Source organism: Trachinotus anak, unplaced genomic scaffold, assembly GCF_046630095.1.
Source record: "Trachinotus anak isolate AG129_WGS33_773 ecotype Australia unplaced genomic scaffold, CSIRO_AGI_Tana_v1 ptg000021l, whole genome shotgun sequence".
Lineage (NCBI taxonomy): Eukaryota > Metazoa > Chordata > Actinopteri > Carangiformes > Carangidae > Trachinotus > Trachinotus anak.
Genome location: NW_027273872.1, coordinates 15,174,519 through 15,197,277, shown reverse-complemented (window position 1 = coordinate 15,197,277; position 22,759 = coordinate 15,174,519). Strand labels below are relative to the sequence as shown.

General features: G+C 42.7%; 3 protein-coding genes across 7 annotated transcripts in view; all 3 read left to right on the top strand.

Moving 5' to 3' along the window:
- Positions 1-15: 15 nt before the first annotated feature.
- LOC139606213 (protocadherin gamma-A12-like) lies at positions 16-3,068 on the top strand. The gene has a single exon (XM_071458259.1). The coding sequence runs from the start codon at positions 592-594 to the stop codon at positions 3,046-3,048; it is 2,457 nt and encodes an 818-aa protein (XP_071314360.1). The 5' UTR covers positions 16-591; the 3' UTR covers positions 3,049-3,068.
- A 1,364-nt stretch (positions 3,069-4,432) lies between these two features.
- The window catches only part of LOC139606386 (protocadherin gamma-C5-like), a 276,343-nt gene continuing 258,016 nt past the window's right edge, over positions 4,433-22,759 (top strand). The window contains exon 1 of one of the 5 annotated variants that reach the window (XM_071458548.1): positions 4,433-7,037. In XM_071458548.1, the coding sequence (XP_071314649.1) occupies positions 4,653-7,037 (2,385 nt within the window). In that variant the 5' untranslated portion in view covers positions 4,433-4,652. Of the gene's footprint in view, positions 7,038-8,570; positions 11,072-11,140; positions 14,336-20,213; positions 22,739-22,759 lie in introns of those variants that run through there. The other 4 variants (XM_071458565.1, XM_071458554.1, XM_071458538.1 and 1 more) reach the window with 4 other exon arrangements.
- Positions 15,623-18,306, top strand: LOC139606414 (protocadherin beta-15-like). The gene has a single exon (XM_071458598.1). It carries the CDS (start codon positions 15,874-15,876, stop codon positions 18,289-18,291), a length of 2,418 nt encoding a protein of 805 aa, XP_071314699.1. The 5' UTR covers positions 15,623-15,873; the 3' UTR covers positions 18,292-18,306.

Here is a 22,759-nt window from a genome sequence, read left to right as displayed (position 1 = left end):
GGTAAGATGATAATGGTTCAAGTCTTTATTGAATAAGCTGCAGCTATACTTTATACATGGTGCTGAAAGGTGCATTTCCATCATGCTTTATCAGTGAAAAGCATAATTTCAAAGTTTCAAAGTTTTAACGGATTCTTTAGGTTTAATACAAAGTCAATACACATCGTATATAACGCCAATATTAGATTATTACATATTAAAATGTTTAAATTATCAGATTGAATTACCAACTTAATTATATTTTAACACAATACATGAGATTGTATCGTTTATGTTTTACATGTGACACACAGTTATCCTGAAAGTGGTTGAGGACAAAGCGGGTTTTGTGAAGGATATTGCTTGCAGGTGTAAATAGTGAAAAGCGACTCATGGTGCCGCTGTGGGCTAGCACTACAGTATCACAGACATCCCCACCCACTGGTGCTTCATTGAAATCAGTTGTAATTTCTAAGAAGAATCCCCTGTTTCTGCAGCTATTTTTCATCGTGCTCGCTGTTTTAAAACACTGATTATTGACATTGGAAGATATTTTTTTATTTTTCCTCTCGACAACCATTTGTCCAAACCGAGGACGCATATTTTCCGAGGATGGGAGACAAAGGATTTCCAGGGCTTCGTCAGATCTTCTGCTTCGCTTCCTTTCTTGTAACGCTGCACCTCGTTTGTGGAGACCTGAGTTATTCTATCCCAGAGGAGATGAAACGAGGTTCTGTTATTGGAAATATAGCGAAGGATCTTGGTCTTGATCTGAGGAGCTTATCTTCCCGAAAGGCCCGTGTTGATTTTGAGGGATCTAGTAAGCGGTACTGTGACATGAATCTGAGCACCGGGGATTTGATAGCAATGGAGAGAATTGACAGAGAAAACCTTTGTGTCAAGAAACCATCGTGTGTATTAATGGTTGATCTTGTGTTAGAAAATCCTTTGGAGCTTCATCGCGTGAATCTTCATATTCAAGATGTGAATGACAACTCTCCAAAATTCAGAGAAAATCTGACTGAAATGGAAGTATGGGAGTCAGCTGAGAAGGGTAACCGCTTCTCAATCGAGGAGGCCCATGACGCAGATATAGGTCAAAATGCTGTTCAGAGGTACAGCCTACAAAAGAACGACAACTTTATTCTCGCTGTTGACAGTAACACGGTTGAACTCGTGTTGGAAAATAAACTTGACCGAGAGAAACAAAAGGAGCTGAATTTGCTTCTCACAGCTTTGGATGGTGGGTCTCCTCAGAGATCAGGGACCGTAGTCATACACGTCACTGTGCTGGATGCTAATGATAACGCCCCAGTGTTTAGCCAGGCCGTTTATAAAGCCAGTCTGTCTGAAAACTCTCCTCCTGATACCATAGTGATTAAAGTCAGTGCTACTGATGCAGATGAAGGAGTGAATGGAGATGTGACATATCAGTTTGGACATATATCTGACGATGATGTAAATGTTTTTTCTATTGATCCTAAAACGGGAGAAATCAGAGTAACTGGTGTGATTGACTTTGAAGAAAGGAGTTCCTTTGAAATGAGAGTGCAAGCGAAAGATGGTTTAGGGCTAACCTCATACACCAAAGTCATAATAGATGTTACTGATATAAATGACAATGCTCCAGTGATATATCTGAAATCACTGTCTAACCCCATACCTGAGAACGTGTCACCTGGTACAGAGGTGGGCATCATTAACGTGCAGGACAGAGACTCTGAGAATAACAGACAGGTCCGCTGCTCCATTCAGCAAAATGTCCCTTTTAAGTTGGTTCCTTCTATTAAAAACTATTATTCTCTGGTGACCACAGGACAACTGGACCGTGAAGTAGTGTCTGATTACAACATTACAATCACTGCCACTGACGAGGGCTCTCCACCTCTGTCCTCCTCTAAAAGTGTTGAGTTATCTGTAGCTGACATCAACGACAACCCACCTGTGTTTGAGGAACAGTCGTACAGCGCATATGTGAGTGAAAATAACAAACCTGGCTCCACTTTATGTTCCGTTACTGCTCGGGACCCCGACTGGAGACAAAACGGTACAGTGATTTATTCTGTGTTACCTGGTGAGGTGAACGGTGCCCCGGTGTCCTCCTATCTGTCTGTTAACGGAGACACGGGGGTGATCCACGCTGTGAGGTCGTTTGATTATGAACAGTTCAGGAGCTTTAAAGTGCAGGTGATGGCCAGAGACAACGGTTCTCCTCCACTCAGCAGCAACGTGACCGTCAGTGTCTTCATATCAGATGTTAATGACAACTCTCCTCAGATACTGTACCCCGCCCCGGAGGGGAACTCCTTCATGACCGAGCTGGTCCCCAAAGCTGCACACGGAGGCTCTCTGGTGTCCAAAGTGATCGCGGTGGACGCGGACTCCGGACAGAACGCCTGGCTGTCCTATCATATAGTGAAATCCACTGATCTGGGACTTTTCACTATTGGTCTCCACAGCGGAGAGATCAGGACACAGCGGGACATTTCTGAGTCTGACAGCATGAAACAGAACCTTATTGTGTCAGTGAAAGATAACGGACAGCCCTCTCTCTCTGCCACCTGTTCCATGTATTTACTTATCTCTGATAACTTGGCTGAGGTGCCAGAACTGAAGGATATTTCTTATGATGAGAAGAACTCCAGACTGACCTCTTATCTGATCATCGCTCTGGTGTCTGTCTCCACCTTTTTTCTGACCTTCATCATCATCATCCTGGGTGTGAGGTTTTGTAGGAGGAGAAAGCCCAGACTGTTGTTTGACGGAGCAGTCGCCATCCCCAGCGCTTATCTCCCTCCTAATTACGCAGATGTTGACGGCACAGGAACTTTACGCAGCACCTACAATTATGACGCCTACCTGACAACAGGTTCTCGAACCAGTGACTTTAAGTTTGTGACATCTTACAATGACAACACACTTCCTGCTGACCAGACTCTGAAGAAAAGTCCATCAGACTTTGCAGACCCGTTTGAAGACTTGGGTGCAGCTGTAGAGGTAGGAATCGTTCAAAGTACTTGGCTGGTATTTAATCTTTTGGCTTGTTTAGTGAATCCTTTAAATGACTGATTGCAGCATGTGCTTATGTTTCCAGAATGTAAATGTGCTTTTGTCGTTGTTGAAACGAACTGCATAATGGAGGTGGACTTTTTTTAGGCCTATATATATATATATATATATATATATATATATATATATATATATATATTTATATATATATATTCATACTTTTTAAGTTACGCTATGAAATTATTACATATTTTTTCCTGTGACGCTTCAGAACCATGAAACTACTCACTTGGTTTCTATTTGCGAAACTAGTTGTTTCCCCCTTTTGTCATCACATAGTGGTGAGTATTCTGTTGATGGATTACATTATACAAAATAGATGTGGCTGTTATTACCTCAAGTGGGGCTATTCAGCTCTTTATTGAAGTAATCCTTCGCGACCGAGTAGTTTCTTCAACCCGGTCTTTATCAGCAGAAGTTCTCAGCCACATGGGAAGAAATAGCAAATAGCAAAGTGTAGTTAATGACTTAACTTGTCGCCGATTTATTTTATTTAAGCGTTTTACTCAAGCGCTACATTGTTCACTGTAAAATCGTGCAGTCACCATCATTTGGTACCGATCGTCATTTATTAAGACATGATGTGACCAGTGCTCTGATTCTTGATCTAACCTCGTTGCAAGTTGCTTAAGTTTCGGGTCTGAGCTCAGTGGCCAGGAGACCAACTCAGCGTTCAGTATCTTTGAGCCTTCACCTCTGTCACCTCTCAAGGTCCCTGTCCGTGGTGCTGAAACATTGTTAAGGGGCTCAGGCACAACAGCGACAGGAGACGTCTTTTTGTCTACCGCCATGCTGTCTGGCTTTTATCAGCCATTAATAATAATAATAATAATAATAATAATAATAATAATAATAATAATAATAATGATAACGATAATTATAATGATAATAATAAATGAAAAATAATTATAATAAATGAAAGTAAAATGTTTGAATTCTTGTAATACCCGATTGTCTCAGTTCATTGTGGTAAGATAAATTGATTAACCCCAGTTTTACCTACATTACATTCCCGGTGTCAGTGGACGTTACAGTGTTGTACCGAAAGATTAGCTGATTTTTCCTCTCAAAGGCTCAGACAGTATATGTTTATCTTTGGCCTGTTTTAATTTGTAAATACCATCTTTTTTAAAGGTAAAGCACAGATAACACTGGTTGATGCTACGAGGGTAACGAACCAAATCTAGATGAGCTCAGTTGAACGAAGGTGAACAACACCTACATCCCTATCTCTGAGCCATTTACAGTAGATCATTCATGTGTGTTTTAAGTAAATGAAAGCCATGCACAGTTCATAAAATAGTGAGTGAGCATTGACTTAATGTGGTTCAAGACCTTTGAAAGAATGTTTTATTACATCCCATTGTAAAGATAAAAAGTGACTCATGGTGTCGCTGTGGGCTGACAGAAAATAATGCCTCACCACTCCACCCACTACTACTGCAGATATCAGTTTCAGATTTTTCAGAGAAGCGGTTAAATTTCCGATCACATTTGATGGTGTAAGCTGCTGTGAAGTGTGTTACTGACTGGTTTTGGAATATTTAATTTCGTCACACTGGACAGTATAAGTTGAACGAGTTGAGGACGCTTTTTGTGTCACGATGGGAGACAAAGGATTTCCAGCGCTTCGTCCGATCTTCTGCTTCGCTTCCTTTCTTGTAACGCTGCACCTCGCTTGTGGAGACCTGAGTTATTCTATCCCAGAGGAGATGAAACGAGGTTCTGTTATTGGAAATATAGCGAAGGATCTTGGTCTTGATCTGAGGAGCTTATCTTCCCGAAAGGCCCGTGTTGATTTTGAGGGATCTAGTAAGCGGTACTGTGACATGAATCTGAGCACCGGGGATTTGATAGCAATGGAGAGAATTGACAGAGAAAACCTTTGTGTCAAGAAACCATCGTGTGTATTAATGGTTGATCTTGTGTTAGAAAATCCTTTGGAGCTTCATCGCGTGAATCTTCATATTCAAGATGTGAATGACAACTCGCCAAAATTCAGAAAAAATTTGATTGAAATGGAAATAAGTGAGTCGGCAGACAGGGGTAACCGCTTCTCAATCGAGGAGGCCCATGACGCAGATATAGGTCAAAATGCTGTTCAGAGGTACAGCCTACAAAAGAACGACAACTTTATTCTCGCTGATGACAGTAACAAGGTTGAACTCTTATTGGAAAATACACTTGATCGAGAGAAACAAAAGGAGCAGAATTTGCTTCTCACAGCTTTGGATGGTGGGTCTCCTCAGAGATCAGGGACCGTAGTCATACACGTCACTGTGCTGGATGCTAATGATAACGCCCCAGTGTTTAGCCAGGCCGTTTATAAAGCCAGTCTGTCTGAAAACTCTCCTCCTGATACCATAGTGATTAAAGTCAGTGCTACTGATGCAGATGAAGGAGTGAATGGAGATGTGACATATGACTTCGGCCATGTATCTGACGATGATGTAAATGTCTTTTCTATTGATCCTAAAACAGGAGAAATCAGAGTAACTGGTCTGATTGACTTTGAAGAAAGGAGTTCCTTTGAGATGAGAGTGGAAGCTAAAGATGGTTTAGGGCTGACCTCATACACCAAAGTTATAATAGATGTTACCGATATAAATGATAATGCTCCAATAATCTATCTGAAATCACTGTCTAACCCCATACCTGAGAACGTGTCACCTGGTACAGAGGTGGGCATCATTAACGTGCAGGACAGAGACTCTGAGAATAACAGACAGGTCCGCTGCTCCATTCAGCAAAATGTCCCTTTTAAGTTGGTTCCTTCTATTAAAAACTATTATTCTCTGGTGACCACAGGACAACTGGACCGTGAAGTAGTGTCTGATTACAACATTACAATCACTGCCACTGACGAGGGCTCTCCACCTCTGTCCTCCTCTAAAAGTGTTGAGTTATCTGTAGCTGACATCAACGACAACCCACCTGTGTTTGAGGAACAGTCGTACAGCGCATATGTGAGTGAAAACAACAAACCTGGCTCCACTTTATGTTCCGTTACCGCTCGAGACCCCGACTGGAGACAAAACGGTACAGTGATTTATTCTGTGTTACCTGGTGAGGTGAACGGTGCCCCGGTGTCCTCCTATCTGTCTGTTAACGGAGACACGGGGGTGATCCACGCTGTGAGGTCGTTTGATTATGAACAGTTCAGGAGCTTTAAAGTGCAGGTGATGGCCAGAGACAACGGTTCTCCTCCACTCAGCAGCAACGTGACCGTGAGTGTCTTCATATCAGATGTTAATGACAACTCTCCTCAGATACTGTACCCCGCCCCGGAGGGCAACTCCTTCATGACCGAGCTGGTCCCCAAAGCTGCACACGGAGGCTCTCTGGTGTCCAAAGTGATCGCGGTGGACGCGGACTCCGGACAGAACGCCTGGCTGTCCTATCATATAGTGAAATCCACTGATCCGGGACTTTTCACTATTGGTCTCCACAGCGGAGAGATCAGGACACAGCGGGACATTTCTGAGTCTGACAGCATGAAACAGAACCTTATTGTGTCAGTGAAAGATAACGGACAGCCCTCTCTCTCTGCCACCTGCTCCATGTATTTACTTATCTCTGATAACTTGGCTGAGGTGCCAGAGCTGAAGGATATTTCTTATGATGAGAAGAACTCCAAACTGACCTCTTACCTGATCATCGCGTTGGTGTCTGTCTCCACCTTTTTTCTGACTTTCATCATCATCATCCTGGGTGTGAGGTTTTGTAGGAGGAGAAAGCCCAGACTGTTGTTTGACGGAGCAGTCGCCATCCCCAGCGCTTATCTGCCTCCTAATTACGCAGATGTTGACGGCACAGGAACTTTACGCAGCACCTACAATTATGACGCCTACCTGACAACAGGTTCTCGAACCAGTGACTTTAAGTTTGTGACATCTTACAATGACAACACTCTTCCTGCTGACCAGACTCTGAAGAAAAGTCCATCAGACTTTGCAGACCCGTTTGAAGACTTGGGTGCAGCTGTAGAGGTAGGAATCGTTCAAAGTACTTCGCTGGTATTTAATCTTTTGGCTTGTTTAGTGAATCCTTTAAATGACTGATTGCAGCATGTGCTTATGTTTCCAGAATGTAAATGTGCTTTTATCGTTGTTGAAACGAACTGCATAATGGAGGTGGACTTTTATATATATATATATATATATACATTTTTTTTTCGATTCATATTTTTTAAATTACGCTATGAAATTATTACAATTTTTTTCCTGTTATCCTTCAGAACCATAAAACTCCTCACTTGGTTTGTACTTGCTAAACTCGTTGTTTCCCCATTTTGTCCACACATAGTGGGGAGTGCTCTTTTGATGAGATATATTTTTCCAGGTCCCCTCTGAGAGAGATACTGTGTATGATTTCCTGACAAAATAGATGTGGCTGTTATTACCTTCAATGGGGCCTTTTCGCTCTTTTTTGATGTAGGCCTAATCCTTCGCGACCGAGTAGTTTCTTCAACCCGGTCTTTATTAGCAGAAGTTCTCACCCACATGGGAGGAAATACAGTTTGTTACAAGGACATTTTTACTAGCAAAGTGTAGTTAATGACTTAACTTGTCGTCGATTTATTTTATTTAAACGTTTTACTCAAGCTCTACATTGTTCGCTGTAAAAAAAAAAAAAATCAGTCATCATTATGTGTTACTGATTGTCATTTATTAAGACATGATGTGACCAGTGCTCTGATTCTTGATCTACCCTCGTTGCAAGTTGCTTAAGTTTCGGGTCTGAGCTCAGTGGCCAGGAGACCAACTCAGCGTTCAGTATCTTTGAGCCTTCACCTCTGTCACCTCTCAAGGTCCCTGTCCGTGGTGCTGAAACATTGTTAAGGGGCTCAGGCACAACCGCGACAGGAGACGTCTTTTGTCTACCGCCATGCTATCCGACTTTTATTTGCCTGTTGTAATAATAATAATAATAATAATAATAATAATAATAATAATAATAATAATAATAATAATAATAATAAAATGTTTGAATTCTTGTAATACCCGATTGTCTCAGTTCATTGTGGTAACATAAATTGATTAACCCCAGTTTTACCTACATTACATTCCCGGTGTCAGTGGACGTTACAGTGTTGTACCGAAAGATTAGCTGATTTTTCATCTCAGATGCTCAGACAGTATATGTTTATCTTTAGCCTGTTTAATTTGTATATACCAACTTTTATAAAGGTGAAGCAAAGGTAGTTGATGCTACGAGGGTAACGAACCAAATCTAGATGAGCTCAGTTGTACGAAAGTGAACAACACCTACATCCCTATCTCTGAGCCATTTACAGTAGATCATTCATGTGTGTTTTAAGTAAATGAAAGCCATGCACAGTTCATAAAATAGTGAGTGAGCATTGACTTAATGTGGTTCAAGACCTTTGAAAGAATGTTTTATTACATCCCATTGTAAAGATAAAAAGTGACTCATGGTGTCGCTGTGGGCTGACAGAAAATAATGCCTCACCACTCCACCCACTACGACTGCAGATGTCAGTTTCAGATTTTTCAGAGAAGCGGTTAAATTTCCGATCACATTTGATGGTGTAAACTGCTGTGAAGTGTGTTACTGACTGGTTTTGGAATATTTAATTTCGTCGCACTGGACAGTATAAGTTGAACGAGTTGAGGACGCTTTTTGTGTCACGATGGGAGACAAAGGATTTCCAGCGCTTCGTCCGATCTTCTGCTTCGCTTTCTTTCTTGTAACGCTGCACCTCGTTTGTGGAGACCTGAGTTATTCTATCCCAGAGGAGATGAAACGAGGTTCTGTTATTGGAAATATAGCGAAGGATCTTGGTCTTGATCTGAGGAGCTTATCTTCCCGAAAGGCCCGTGTTGATTTTGAGGGATCTAGTAAGCGGTACTGTGACATGAATCTGAGCACCGGGGATTTGATAGCAATGGAGAGAATTGACAGAGAAAGCCTTTGTGTCAAGAAACCATCGTGTGTATTAATGGTTGATCTTGTGTTAGAAAATCCTTTGGAGCTTCATCGTGTGAGTCTTCATGTTCAAGATGTGAATGACAACTCTCCAAAATTCAAAAAAAATTTGATTGAAATGGAAATAAGTGAGTCAGCTGAGAAGGGTACCCGCTTCTCAATCGAGGAGGCCCATGACGCAGATATAGGTCAAAATGCTGTTCAGAGGTACAGCCTACAAAAGAACGACAACTTTATTCTCGCTGTTGACAGTAACAATGTTGAACTCTTATTGGAGAATAAACTTGATCGAGAGAAACAAAAAGAGCTGAATTTGCTTCTCACAGCTTTGGATGGTGGGTCTCCTCAGAGATCAGGAACCGTAGTCATACACGTCACTGTGCTGGATGCTAATGATAACGCCCCAGTGTTTAGCCAGGCCGTTTATAAAGCCAGTCTGTCTGAAAACTCTCCTCCTGATACCGTAGTGATTAAAGTCAGTGCTACTGATGCAGATGAAGGAGTGAATGGAGATGTGACATATGACTTCGGCCATGTATCTGACGATGATGTAAATGTCTTTTCTATTGATCCTAAAACGGGAGAAATCAGAGTAACCGGTGTGATTGACTTTGAAGAAAGGAGTTCCTTTGAGATGAGAGTGGAAGCTAAAGATGGTTTAGGGCTGACCTCATACACCAAAGTCATAATAGATGTTATTGATATAAATGATAATGCTCCAATAATCTATCTGAAATCAATGACTAACCCCATACCTGAGAACGTGTCACCTGGTACAGAGGTGGGCATCATTAATGTGCAGGACAGAGACTCGGAGATGAATGGACAGGTCCGCTGCTCCATTCAGCAAAATGTCCCTTTTAAGTTGGTTCCTTCTATTAAAAACTATTATTCTCTGGTGACCACAGGACAACTGGACCGTGAAGTAGTGTCTGATTACAACATTACAATCACTGCCACTGACGAGGGCTCTCCACCTCTGTCCTCCTCTAAAAGTGTTGAGTTATCTGTAGCTGACATCAACGACAACCCACCTGTGTTTGAGGAACAGTCGTACAGCGCATATGTGAGTGAAAATAACAAACCTGGCTCCACTTTATGTTCCGTTACTGCTCGAGACCCCGACTGGAGACAAAACGGTACAGTGATTTATTCTGTGTTACCTGGTGAGGTGAACGGTGCCCCGGTGTCCTCCTATCTGTCTGTTAACGGAGACACGGGGGTGATCCACGCTGTGAGGTCGTTTGATTATGAACAGTTCAGGAGCTTTAAAGTGCAGGTGATGGCCAGAGACAACGGTTCTCCTCCACTCAGCAGCAACGTGACCGTGAGTGTCTTCATATCAGATGTTAATGACAACTCTCCTCAGATACTGTACCCCGCCCCGGAGGGCAACTCCTTCATGACCGAGCTGGTCCCCAAAGCTGCACACGGAGGCTCTCTGGTGTCCAAAGTGATCGCGGTGGACGCGGACTCCGGACAGAACGCCTGGCTGTCCTATCATATAGTGAAATCCACTGATCCGGGACTTTTCACTATTGGTCTCCACAGCGGAGAGATCAGGACACAGCGGGACATTTCTGAGTCTGACAGCATGAAACAGAACCTTATTGTGTCAGTGAAAGATAACGGACAGCCCTCTCTCTCTGCCACCTGTTCCATGTATTTACTTATCTCTGATAACTTGGCTGAGGTGCCAGAACTGAAGGATATTTCTTATGATGAGAAGAACTCCAAACTGACCTCTTACCTGATCATCGCTCTGGTGTCTGTTTCCACCTTTTTCCTGACCTTCATCATCATCATCCTGGGTGTGAGGTTTTGTCGCAGGAGAAAGCCCAGACTGTTGTTTGACGGAGCAGTCGCCATCCCCAGCGCTTATCTCCCTCCTAATTACGCAGATGTTGACGGCACAGGAACTTTACGCAGCGCCTACCTGACAACAGGTTCTCGAACCAGTGACTTTAAGTTTGTGACATCTTACAATGACAACACACTTCCTGCTGAGCAGACTCTGAAGAAAAGTCCAACAGACTTTGCTGATGTTTTTGGACAGTCCGATGGCTCTCCAGAGGTAGGAATAACTTTGTATATCGCACTGACGGTTCATTTCGACCTTTTTTCTTTCTCTTGTTTGAGTAGAAATAATATGAATTTCTTTGGGGCAATCTTTTCAAATGTAACTGTTTTCTAGTATTATTGATAGTTAGTCTTAAATGCTTTACACTACAAACCACATACATTGACATTCATACAGCACTTTTTCTATGCAATCATTGCACATGCACATAGTCACACACCGAGAATTCATTGGGAGTAATGTGTCGCTCAGTATCTTGCCCAAGGAAACATGGATAAATTACTAAATGTCACACATGAAATAGTTTGGGCCAGCCTAAAGATGTGTGGTTTGCAGGTCTGCCACTTTCATTCCTTTTCGAATCGACCACTTGTCTTCAAAGGTGGTCTTTACTTTTTATAGGACTAATTTCTTCTGATAGTATTGTTTCATGCATATGTGTCTGTTATGGACAGTAAAACTACTAAATATTCATTCCTTGCCTGAAATATTCGTGACTTATCATATTTTGCGTTTTCATTGGTGTCGACATACGGTGAAACGAACAAGAAAACAGTTGTATGCATGAACTGTTGCTGCTTCAAATGCATGGATGAAATTGGACTCACAGTGTCGCTGTTTACCAGCAGAGGAAATACGCCTCCACCCCTTTCTCATGCTTTGTTACTGTAGATTTGAGCTGTTCCTTGCCAAATTAAACCCTTGGGTGTGCTTTGGGTCGACCATTCCCTTCACATATGCTGTTTGCGAGTACATCTGATTTGTGATTATGTTATATTGGACTTCACGGATTTTCGCACGGGGATAATTTACACCGCTCACCGTTTTGAGTTTTTTTTTTCTTATTTGTGAGTCATAATGACACACAATGGATGTTCAGCGGCTGGCCTGCTTTATGGCATGGTTTTTTTCCTTCTGTTGCTTCACATTGGTAACGGAGACGTGACCTATTCTATTCCCGAGGAAATGAAACCCGGATCTGTCATAGGAAATATAGCAAGGGACCTCGGACTGAACGTGGGGAAATTATCTGCTCGAAAGGCCCGCATTGACAGCGAGCTGAATCGTGAACGGTACTGTGACATTAATCTCAACACTGGAGATTTGATTGTAGCTGAAAGAATTGACAGAGAGGCGCTTTGCGGAGAAAAGGCCTCTTGTTCCTTAGCATTTGAGTTGATCCTAGAGGCCCCCTTAGAATCGCACCGCATTTCACTAAAGATACATGATATCAATGATAATCCGCCGGTGTTTGCAAAAGATGAAATCAAAATAGAAATCAATGAATTGGCTGTGAAGGGATCGCACTACCGTGTTTTGGAAGCGCATGATATAGATATTGGGCAAAACGCAGTTCAGAACTATGTGTTACAGTCAAACAATTATTTGGTGCTTAAGGTTCAGTCGAAATCAGATGGGGGTAAATTCGCAGAACTGGTGTTGGATAAGGAGTTAGATCGTGAGGAACAGCAGGAATTGAGGTTAGTGCTCACCGCGCTAGATGGAGGCACTCCTCAAAGAACTGGTACTGCAACCGTGCATGTAACTGTTCTGGATGCTAATGATAACGCTCCAGTTTTTAGCCAGACAGTATATAAAGCCATTCTCCCTGAAAACTCTCCTCTTGATACTGTGGTGGTTAAAGTCTCTGCAACTGACGCAGACGAAGGTCTAAATGGTGAGGTTACTTACGAATTAAGTCGTATTTCAGAAACTGGTAAAAAAGTCTTTGCTTTGAATCACATCACAGGAGAAATAAAAGTAATCGGGACTTTGGATTTCGAGAAAGAGTCGATGTATGAAATGCGTGTAGACGCCAAAGATGGTTACGGGCTTACCTCAGATTCCAAAGTGATAATCGAAATCTCTGATGTTAATGACAACCCCCCTGAAATCAATTTAAAATCTCTTAATAATCCCATAGCCGAAAACGTGTCACCTGGTACAGAGGTGGGCATCATTAACGTGCAGGACAGAGACTCTGAGAATAACAGACAGGTCCGCTGCTCCATTCAGCAAAATGTCCCTTTTAAGTTGGTTCCTTCTATTAAAAACTATTATTCTCTGGTGACCACAGGACAACTGGACCGTGAAGTAGTGTCTGATTACAACATTACAATCACTGCCACTGACGAGGGCTCTCCACCTCTGTCCTCCTCTAAAAGTGTTGAGTTATCTGTAGCTGACATCAACGACAACCCACCTGTGTTTGAGGAACAGTCGTACAGCGCATATGTGAGTGAAAATAACAAACCTGGCTCCACTTTATGTTCCGTTACTGCTCGGGACCCCGACTGGAGACAAAACGGTACAGTGATTTATTCTGTGTTACCTGGTGAGGTGAACGGTGCCCCGGTGTCCTCCTATCTGTCTGTTAACGGAGACACGGGGGTGATCCACGCTGTGAGGTCGTTTGATTATGAACAGTTCAGGAGCTTTAAAGTGCAGGTGATGGCCAGAGACAACGGTTCTCCTCCACTCAGCAGCAACGTGACCGTGAGTGTCTTCATATCAGATGTTAATGACAACTCTCCTCAGATACTGTACCCCGCCCCGGAGGGCAACTCCTTCATGACCGAGCTGGTCCCCAAAGCTGCACACGGAGGCTCTCTGGTGTCCAAAGTGATCGCGGTGGACGCGGACTCCGGACAGAACGCCTGGCTGTCCTATCATATAGTGAAATCCACTGATCCGGGACTTTTCACTATTGGTCTCCACAGCGGAGAGATCAGGACACAGCGGGACATTTCTGAGTCTGACAGCATGAAACAGAACCTTATTGTGTCAGTGAAAGATAACGGACAGCCCTCTCTCTCTGCCACCTGTTCCATGTATTTACTTATCTCTGATAACTTGGCTGAGGTGCCTGAACTGAAAGATATTTCTTATGATGAGAAGAACTCCAAACTGACCTCTTACCTGATCATCGCGTTGGTGTCTGTCTCCACCTTTTTTCTGACCTTCATCATCATCATCCTGGGTGTGAGGTTTTGTAGGAGGAGAAAGCCCAGACTGTTGTTTGACGGAGCAGTCGCCATCCCCAGCGCTTATCTGCCTCCTAATTACGCAGATGTTGACGGCACAGGAACTTTACGCAGCACCTACAATTATGACGCCTACCTGACAACAGGTTCTCGCACCAGTGACTTTAAGTTTGTGACATCTTACAATGACAACACACTTCCTGCTGACCAGACCCTGAAGAAAAGTCCAACAGACTTTGCTGACGTATTTGGCCCGGCAGATGTGTCTCCAGAGGTAGGACATATATAGTTTCTTATGTAACATTTAAGTGTTGATTGTGACCATCCATTGGCACCGTCATGCACTTCCAGTAAACTTGCAACTAAATGTTTGCGTATACATTAGACCATTTTAGCCATCATCAGTTACTTCCCTTTTGTCATTTTTGTATGAAATTACTTTTTGACATAAATTACTTTATTTATAATTTTGTCTATTAGTTTAAGAGATCTTTTTTTCTCGGCTGCGCTACTTTTCATTTAGTGCTTGATAATGACTTTCTTCACATTTTCTGGACCGCATGCCTTTTAAATGATTGGAAATGACCGCCAAGGAGGCATGAATTTAGTTGGCTAACTTACATGAAAATACATCGGTGAGTCGATGTTAATTTTTGTTACTCATTTCAAATCAATGGTTTAATTTCAGTTTGAAGCTAGGATGTGGTACACATTTATATAGTCGTTCATTGCTGTTAAAAAACTCTTACCACTAACCTACACATCAAAACACGTTATACTGATCGATCGAATTTACCTCTTTGCCTGCATATAAACAAATCCATCTTTACAGGACATTTGTGACTGTATTCCGTGAAGTGCGTCGATCATTTGCTTTTGGACATAGCATTATCTGTTCTTTTCATCACATGCTCCTTCAGAGGAGCAGTTGGCTGAACAAAGATTGAATTTGTAGTAGGCCCTACTTTTTTAGAATTATAAGGTGAACAATGGTGTGCTTAAGCTACAAATAAAGGCTTGACCTATGTTTTGACAGCCTACATTTCAAACCACTATTTGAAATATTACCACGATTGATCATATTTGTTTTTCTTAATGGACGAAAAGCTAAACTGTTTGTTCTATAAACATACAGACTACTGAGTGTGTTCACTCAACATGCAGTTTGCCTATTGGATTTTAGACTTATATGTAGCCTGTCGCTAGAAAATAAAATACAATAACCTTCCACTCTTTATTACATAAACATATGTGTAAGACCAAAATATTTTGTAGGCCTCATATTTGAAATTTAAATATGTTTTTCTATTGTCAGTTTATAAATAATGTGGTATGTCTCTTGGCACTTGAAATGTGAGAATATAATCCTTTTTTTTAAATTTCGGTGCTCAGTGTGTTTTATTAATATTTAATTACTGAAATATTAAATAGGGGTAAACTGTGCGTCTCCCTTTCGCCATACAAATGCTGTCCATGGTGCTGAATGGTATTTTCGGTATATGCGCCTATGAGAGCAATGCAAACATATCCCAGTAAAAAACAAAACAAAACACTGGAAATATAGTATTTTAGTGTTGAGCATGGCAGCAACTTCGGGAATCGTTCATTGGACTACTCCTTGTTTTTTTGTAATATTTCAAATTAACTCAAGGCGTCGCTGCTCACTTGCAGATATGAGGTAAATTTCTCCACCCACTGCAAAAGAAGTAATCCAAGCATTAAGAACAGACCTGCTATTGTTGTCGGGTCGGCGTATCTTAATTTTATCAGTACGTTATTAGCGACAACTTAGAATTGCGAGTTTATATCTTCATGAAAAAAATGGACCAGAGAGGACAATCGTTGTTGAGATTTGTCTGCGGCTTTGCTCTTTTTATCCACATCGCCACTGCAGACCTCAGCTATTCTGTTCCGGAGGAGATGAGGCCCGGGTCCATTGTTGGAAATATTGCCAAGGACCTCGGGCTGGAAGTAGGGAAATTGTACACTCGTAAAGCCCGTATTGATACAGAGGAAAACTACCAGCATTACTGCGCTATTGATCTGAAAACCGGAGATTTTGTCGTCAGGGAAAAGATTGACAGAGAGGAGCTGTGTGGAGAGAAGGTTTCGTGTATGCTTAAATTCGAATTGGTCCTAGAGAGCCCTTTGGAGCTGCACCGCATTTCACTGCTCATCCAGGATGTAAATGACAATTCACCCGTTTTTCCAAAGGATACAGTCAAATTGGAAATAAGCGAATCGGCCGACAAAGGAGCTCGGTATCGTGTCAACGAGGCACATGACGCGGACATTGGACAAAATACCGTTAAACAATACAGTTTACAAAATAATGAACATTTTGTTTTGTCTGTTCGAGACGATACCGATGGATCTAAGAGCGTGGAGTTGGTGTTAGACAAAGAGCTAGACCGTGAGAAAGAGCACGATTTAAATTTCATGCTGATTGCGGTTGATGGCGGTAAACCACAAAGATCAGGAACCGCCAGTATACACGTGACTGTGCTGGATGCTAATGACAACGCGCCGGTGTTTGACCAGGCAGTTTACAAGGCCAGTCTGCCTGAAAACGCTGCCCTTGATACAGTTGTTGTCACTGTAAGTGCCAGTGACGCAGATGAGGGAATCAATGGGGAGGTGACTTATGAATTTAGTCGTATTTCAGAAAGAGCTAAAAAGGTTTTCTCACTGAGTAGTAAAACTGGAGAGATAAAAGTCATAGGACCACTTGATTACGAGAGTAATTCTAAATATGAAATGCGGATTGATGCCAAAGACGGTTATGGACTTTCGTCTGATTCCAAAATCATGATTGATATCACTGATGTTAATGACAACGCTCCAGTGATATATATGAAATCCCTGATGAATTTAATACCTGAGAACGTGTCACCTGGTACAGAGGTGGGCATCATTAACGTGCAGGACAGAGACTCTGAGAATAACAGACAGGTCCGCTGCTCCATTCAGCAAAATGTCCCTTTTAAGTTGGTTCCTTCTATTAAAAACTATTATTCTCTGGTGACCACGGGACAACTGGACCGTGAAGTAGTGTCTGATTACAACATTACAATCACTGCCACTGACGAGGGCTCTCCACCTCTGTCCTCCTCTAAAAGTGTTGAGTTATCTGTAGCTGACATCAACGACAACCCACCTGTGTTTGAGGAACAGTCGTACAGCGCATATGTGAGTGAAAATAACAAACCTGGCTCCACTTTATGCTCCGTTACTGCTCGAGACCCCGACTGGAGACAAAACGGTACAGTGATTTATTCTGTGTTACCTGGTGAGGTGAACGGTGCCCCGGTGTCCTCCTATCTGTCTGTTAACGGAGACACGGGGGTGATCCACGCTGTGAGGTCGTTTGATTATGAACAGTTCAGGAGCTTTAAAGTGCAGGTGATGGCCAGAGACAACGGTTCTCCTCCACTCAGCAGCAACGTGACCGTGAGTGTCTTCATATCAGATGTTAATGACAACTCTCCTCAGATACTGTACCCCGCCCCGGAGGGCAACTCCTTCATGACCGAGCTGGTCCCCAAAGCTGCACACGGAGGCTCTCTGGTGTCCAAAGTGATCGCGGTGGACGCGGACTCCGGACAGAACGCCTGGCTGTCCTATCATATAGTGAAATCCACTGATCCGGGACTTTTCACTATTGGTCTCCACAGCGGAGAGATCAGGACACAGCGGGACATTTCTGAGTCCGACAGCATGAAACAGAACCTTATTGTGTCAGTGAAAGATAACGCACAGCCCTCTCTCTCTGCCACCTGTTCCATGTATTTACTTATCTCTGATAACTTGGCTGAGGTGCCAGAGCTGAAGGATATTTCTTATGATGAGAAGAACTCCAAACTGACCTCTTACCTGATAATTGCTCTGGTGTCTGTCTCCACCTTTTTCCTGACCTTCATCATCATCATCCTGGGTGTGAGGTTTTGTCGCAGGAGAAAGCCCAGACTGTTGTTTGACGGAGCAGTCGCCATCCCCAGCGCTTATCTGCCTCCTAATTACGCAGATGTTGACGGCACAGGAACTTTACGCAGCACCTACAATTATGACGCCTACCTGACAACAGGTTCTCGAACCAGTGACTTTAAGTTTGTGACATCTTACAATGACAACACTCTTCCTGCTGACCAGACTCTGAAGAAAAGTCCAACAGACTTTGCTGAGGCGTTTGGCCAATCAGTAGAGTCTCCAGAGGTAGGCCAAAATGTATAATTATATATATTTTCTGTTTATTTAAGCATATTAAAAAAGCTTTAAGTGGGGTGTTAGTTAACAACAACCACGATAATAATAATTCTGCTTTAATTTGACAGTTGAGGAAAAGACAGACAGCGAATTTGGGAGGGTTTGAGGATTATGACATGCAATAAATGTCCCAAGCCGAAGTCGAACCGAGGATGCTGCAATTATATGGTACTCGTCTGAAACTGAAAGCATTGGCGACGCTCAGTTTCGGGCGACCTAAAACGCTCATTTAACATACATTGCTGATTATTTGTTTCGTATAAGTGGCATCCAATGTTTAAGTAATAGGATATAACAGACAATTTCAGACATGACAATTTCCATTTTATGTCTGTGTGATCAGTTTCATATTTATGAAGCACTGTCATTCATAACAGCAGGCATAACGGTTTCCTATTCTAATTTTTTTAATATTTTTGTTTCGTTCCTGCTTTTAAGGCTTGCTTTGCTGCGACGTATATTCCCGAAAGATTGCATATCATTACAACGTTTGGATTTTGCGCAGTTTAGTCATAACTGTGGAAATAACAGCATTTGACGGCATCATGGCGCCGTCTTGTTTCTATTGCATAGTATTGATAAGTCGTCTTTGGAAACTGCATCAGTCATCACTTCATAATCTCTCCCATCAACACAATTTTGATTTCGAATGCTGGCCTATAAATTGAGTATTTGTATGAATCGCCATCTGACCAAACAAATAATTAAGAAGAATAAATGGGTGAAGTTCCAGCCTAAATTCCCATTTAGTGTTGATTATTATCTTATATATGTTAAATGTCAAATAAAAATTGCCAGCTTTATTTAGAGTTTTTCACCACTTTACATGGAAAAGAAAAACATTCCTAACTGCGCTGATTCCCACAAAAATATATTCACAAGTAATAAAATGACACGTACAGACTCCCTTGGTAGCGCTTTAACCTCATAGCAAGAATATTATCGGTTGTATTCCAGCGACTTGCTGTTCTGTGTGGAGTTTACATGTTTACCGTGTCCAGTTGGACTTGCTCCAGATTCTCGCGGGTTCTCATGCAGTGAAAATACCCTGAGGTTAAGGTGAATATGAATTTCTGAAGTGCCCGTTGGTGTTAATGTTATGATGTTTGTCAGCCATATGAGACTGGTAAGACGGCCAGGTGGTACAATGCCTCTCGTCCAGTAGCGTTGTGAACTGCAGTCCCCTGCTACCCTGAACAGGCATACGGACACAAGTATAGGTACAGCATGATTAGATGTGGCCACAACAAATTGTTCTATACTTACATATGCCATCAAGTGGCATATTCTTTTGTTGACTTAAGGGCATCTCACAGAAAACTACATGTCATATTTGATGTTAATAAACGGGGAAACGACAGACGGTTAGTTTGTTTTGATCTGTAAAGGCTCATGATTTGACAATATGTTCTTACCGTCATCACAGTGTATTTAGGATACCTGTAATATTGCTTCGAAATGTGTGATGGAAGACCAAATATTTGTCATTTTTTCAAGTGGACGCGTTTCTCATCCACGTTTTGGTAGGAAGACTTGTTTGTCAAGCGTTCGAATCAGCCAAAGTAATTGTATCGCTTAAGAGATCTGAAGATCATTATTCGACCGAGAGCTGTTCCTACTCTGTCCATGGTGCTGAACTGTTTTTCTAACAGTGTGGAATTTGAAAGCATGCGTTTTTAAACGCCTTGGGAAAACTAGCATAAAGCACCAATATTACCATGTTTAAGTTGGTTTAAGGCTCTGGAGTTTTTTTTTTTTTAAATCTAAATATGACAGTAACTGTGACATCGTGTTGTTCACTTTGACTTTTTCATTTGTAATTTTCTAGTTGATCCCACGGTGTCGCTGCTCGGTTGCAGATATGCGGAAGTTTTTCCCCCACCCACTGCAAGAGGGCAGTAATCCCAGACATAAAAGCAGAGCTGCCATTGTTGAGAGAGCGGCGTAGGTTAATATCATAGAATTACAAGTGCATTAGCGACAACACTATTTTGTGTGTCCATTTTTTTGATTGGGAGAAATGATGGACCACAGAGGACAATCGTTGTTGAGATTTGTCTGCGGCTTTGCTCTTTTTATCCACATCGCCACTGCAGACCTCAGCTATTCTGTTCCGGAGGAGATGAGGCCCGGGTCCATTGTTGGAAATATTGCCAAGGACCTCGGGCTGGAAGTAGGGAAATTGTACACTCGTAAAGCCCGTATTGATACAGAGGAAAACTACCAGCATTACTGCGCTATTGATCTGAAAACCGGAGATTTTGCCGTCAGGGAAAAGATTGACAGAGAGGAGCTGTGTGGAGAGAAGGTTTCGTGTATGCTTAAATTCGAATTGGTCCTAGAGAGCCCTTTGGAGCTGCACCGCATTTCACTACTCATCCAGGATGTAAATGACAATTCACCCGTTTTTCCAAAGGATACAGTCAAATTGGAAATAAGAGAATCGGCAGTTAAAGGAGCTCGGTATCGTGTCAACGAGGCACACGACGCGGACATTGGACAAAATACCGTTAAACGATACAGTTTACAAAATAATGAACATTTTGTTTTGTCTGTTCGAGACGATACCGATGGATCTAAGAGCGTGGAGTTGGTGTTAGACAAAGAGCTAGACCGTGAGAAAGAGCACGATTTAAATTTCATGCTGATTGCGGTTGATGGCGGTAAACCACAAAGATCAGGAACCGCCAGTATACACGTGACTGTGCTGGATGCTAATGACAACGCGCCGGTGTTTGACCAGGCAGTTTACAAGGCCAGTCTGCCTGAAAACGCTGCCCTTGATACAGTTGTTGTCACTGTAAGTGCCAGTGACGCAGATGAGGGAATCAATGGGGAGGTGACTTATGAATTTAGTCGTATTTCAGAAAGAGCTAAAAAGGTTTTCTCACTGAGTAGTAAAACTGGAGAGATAAAAGTCATAGGACCACTTGATTTCGAGAGTAATTCTAAATATGAAATGCGGATTGATGCCAAAGATGGTTATGGACTTTCGTCTGATTCCAAAATCATGATTGATATCACTGATGTTAATGACAACGCTCCAGTGATATATATGAAATCCCTGATGAATTTAATACCTGAGAACGTATCACCTGGTACAGAGGTGGGCATCATTAACGTGCAGGACAGAGACTCTGAGAATAACAGACAGGTCCGCTGCTCCATTCAGCAAAATGTCCCTTTTAAGTTGGTTCCTTCTATTAAAAACTATTATTCTCTGGTGACCACAGGACAACTGGACCGTGAAGTAGTGTCTGATTACAACATTACAATCACTGCCACTGACGAGGGCTCTCCACCTCTGTCCTCCTCGAAAAGTGTTGAGTTATCTGTAGCTGACATCAACGACAACCCACCTGTGTTTGAGGAACAGTCGTACAGCGCATATGTGAGTGAAAATAACAAACCTGGCTCCACTTTATGTTCCGTTACTGCTCGAGACCCCGACTGGAGACAAAACGGTACAGTGATTTATTCTGTGTTACCTGGTGAGGTGAACGGTGCCCCGGTGTCCTCCTATCTGTCTGTTAACGGAGACACGGGGGTGATCCACGCTGTGAGGTCGTTTGATTATGAACAGTTCAGGAGCTTTAAAGTGCAGGTGATGGCCAGAGACAACGGTTCTCCTCCACTCAGCAGCAACGTGACCGTGAGTGTCTTCATATCAGATGTTAATGACAACGCTCCTCAGATACTGTACCCCGCCCCGGAGGGCAACTCCTTCATGACCGAGCTGGTCCCCAAAGCTGCACACGGAGGCTCTCTGGTGTCCAAAGTGATAGCGGTGGACGCGGACTCCGGACAGAACGCCTGGCTGTCCTATCATATCGTGAAATCCACTGATCCGGGACTTTTCACTATTGGTCTCCACAGCGGAGAGATCAGGACACAGCGGGACATTTCTGAGTCTGACAGCATGAAACAGACCCTTATTGTGTCAGTGAAAGATAACGGACAGCCCTCTCTCTCTGCCACCTGTTCCATGTATTTACTTATCTCTGATAACTTGGCTGAGGTGCCAGAGCTGAAGGATATTTCTTATGATGAGAAGAACTCCAAACTGACCTCTTATCTGATCATCGCTCTGGTGTCTGTTTCCACCTTTTTCCTGACCTTCATCATCATCATCCTGGGTGTGAGGTTTTGTAGGAGGAGAAAGCCCAGACTGTTGTTTGACGGAGCAGTCGCCATCCCCAGCGCTTATCTGCCTCCTAATTACGCAGATGTTGACGGCACAGGAACTTTACGCAGCACCTACAATTATGACGCCTACCTGACAACAGGTTCTCGAACCAGTGACTTTAAGTTTGTGACATCTTACAATGACAACACACTTCCTGCTGACCAGACTCTGAAGAAAAGTCCATCAGACTTTGCTGAGGCATTTCAAGATTCTTTGGAGCCCCTAGAGGTAGGCACATGTGTGGAATCC

Excerpts from the sequence above, each read along its gene's own strand:
- LOC139606213 (XM_071458259.1), top strand. The coding sequence starts at position 592 with ATGGGAGACAAAGGATTTCCAGGGCTTCGTCAGATCTTCTGCTTCGCT.
- LOC139606414 (XM_071458598.1), top strand. The coding sequence starts at position 15,874 with ATGAAAAAAATGGACCAGAGAGGACAATCGTTGTTGAGATTTGTCTGC.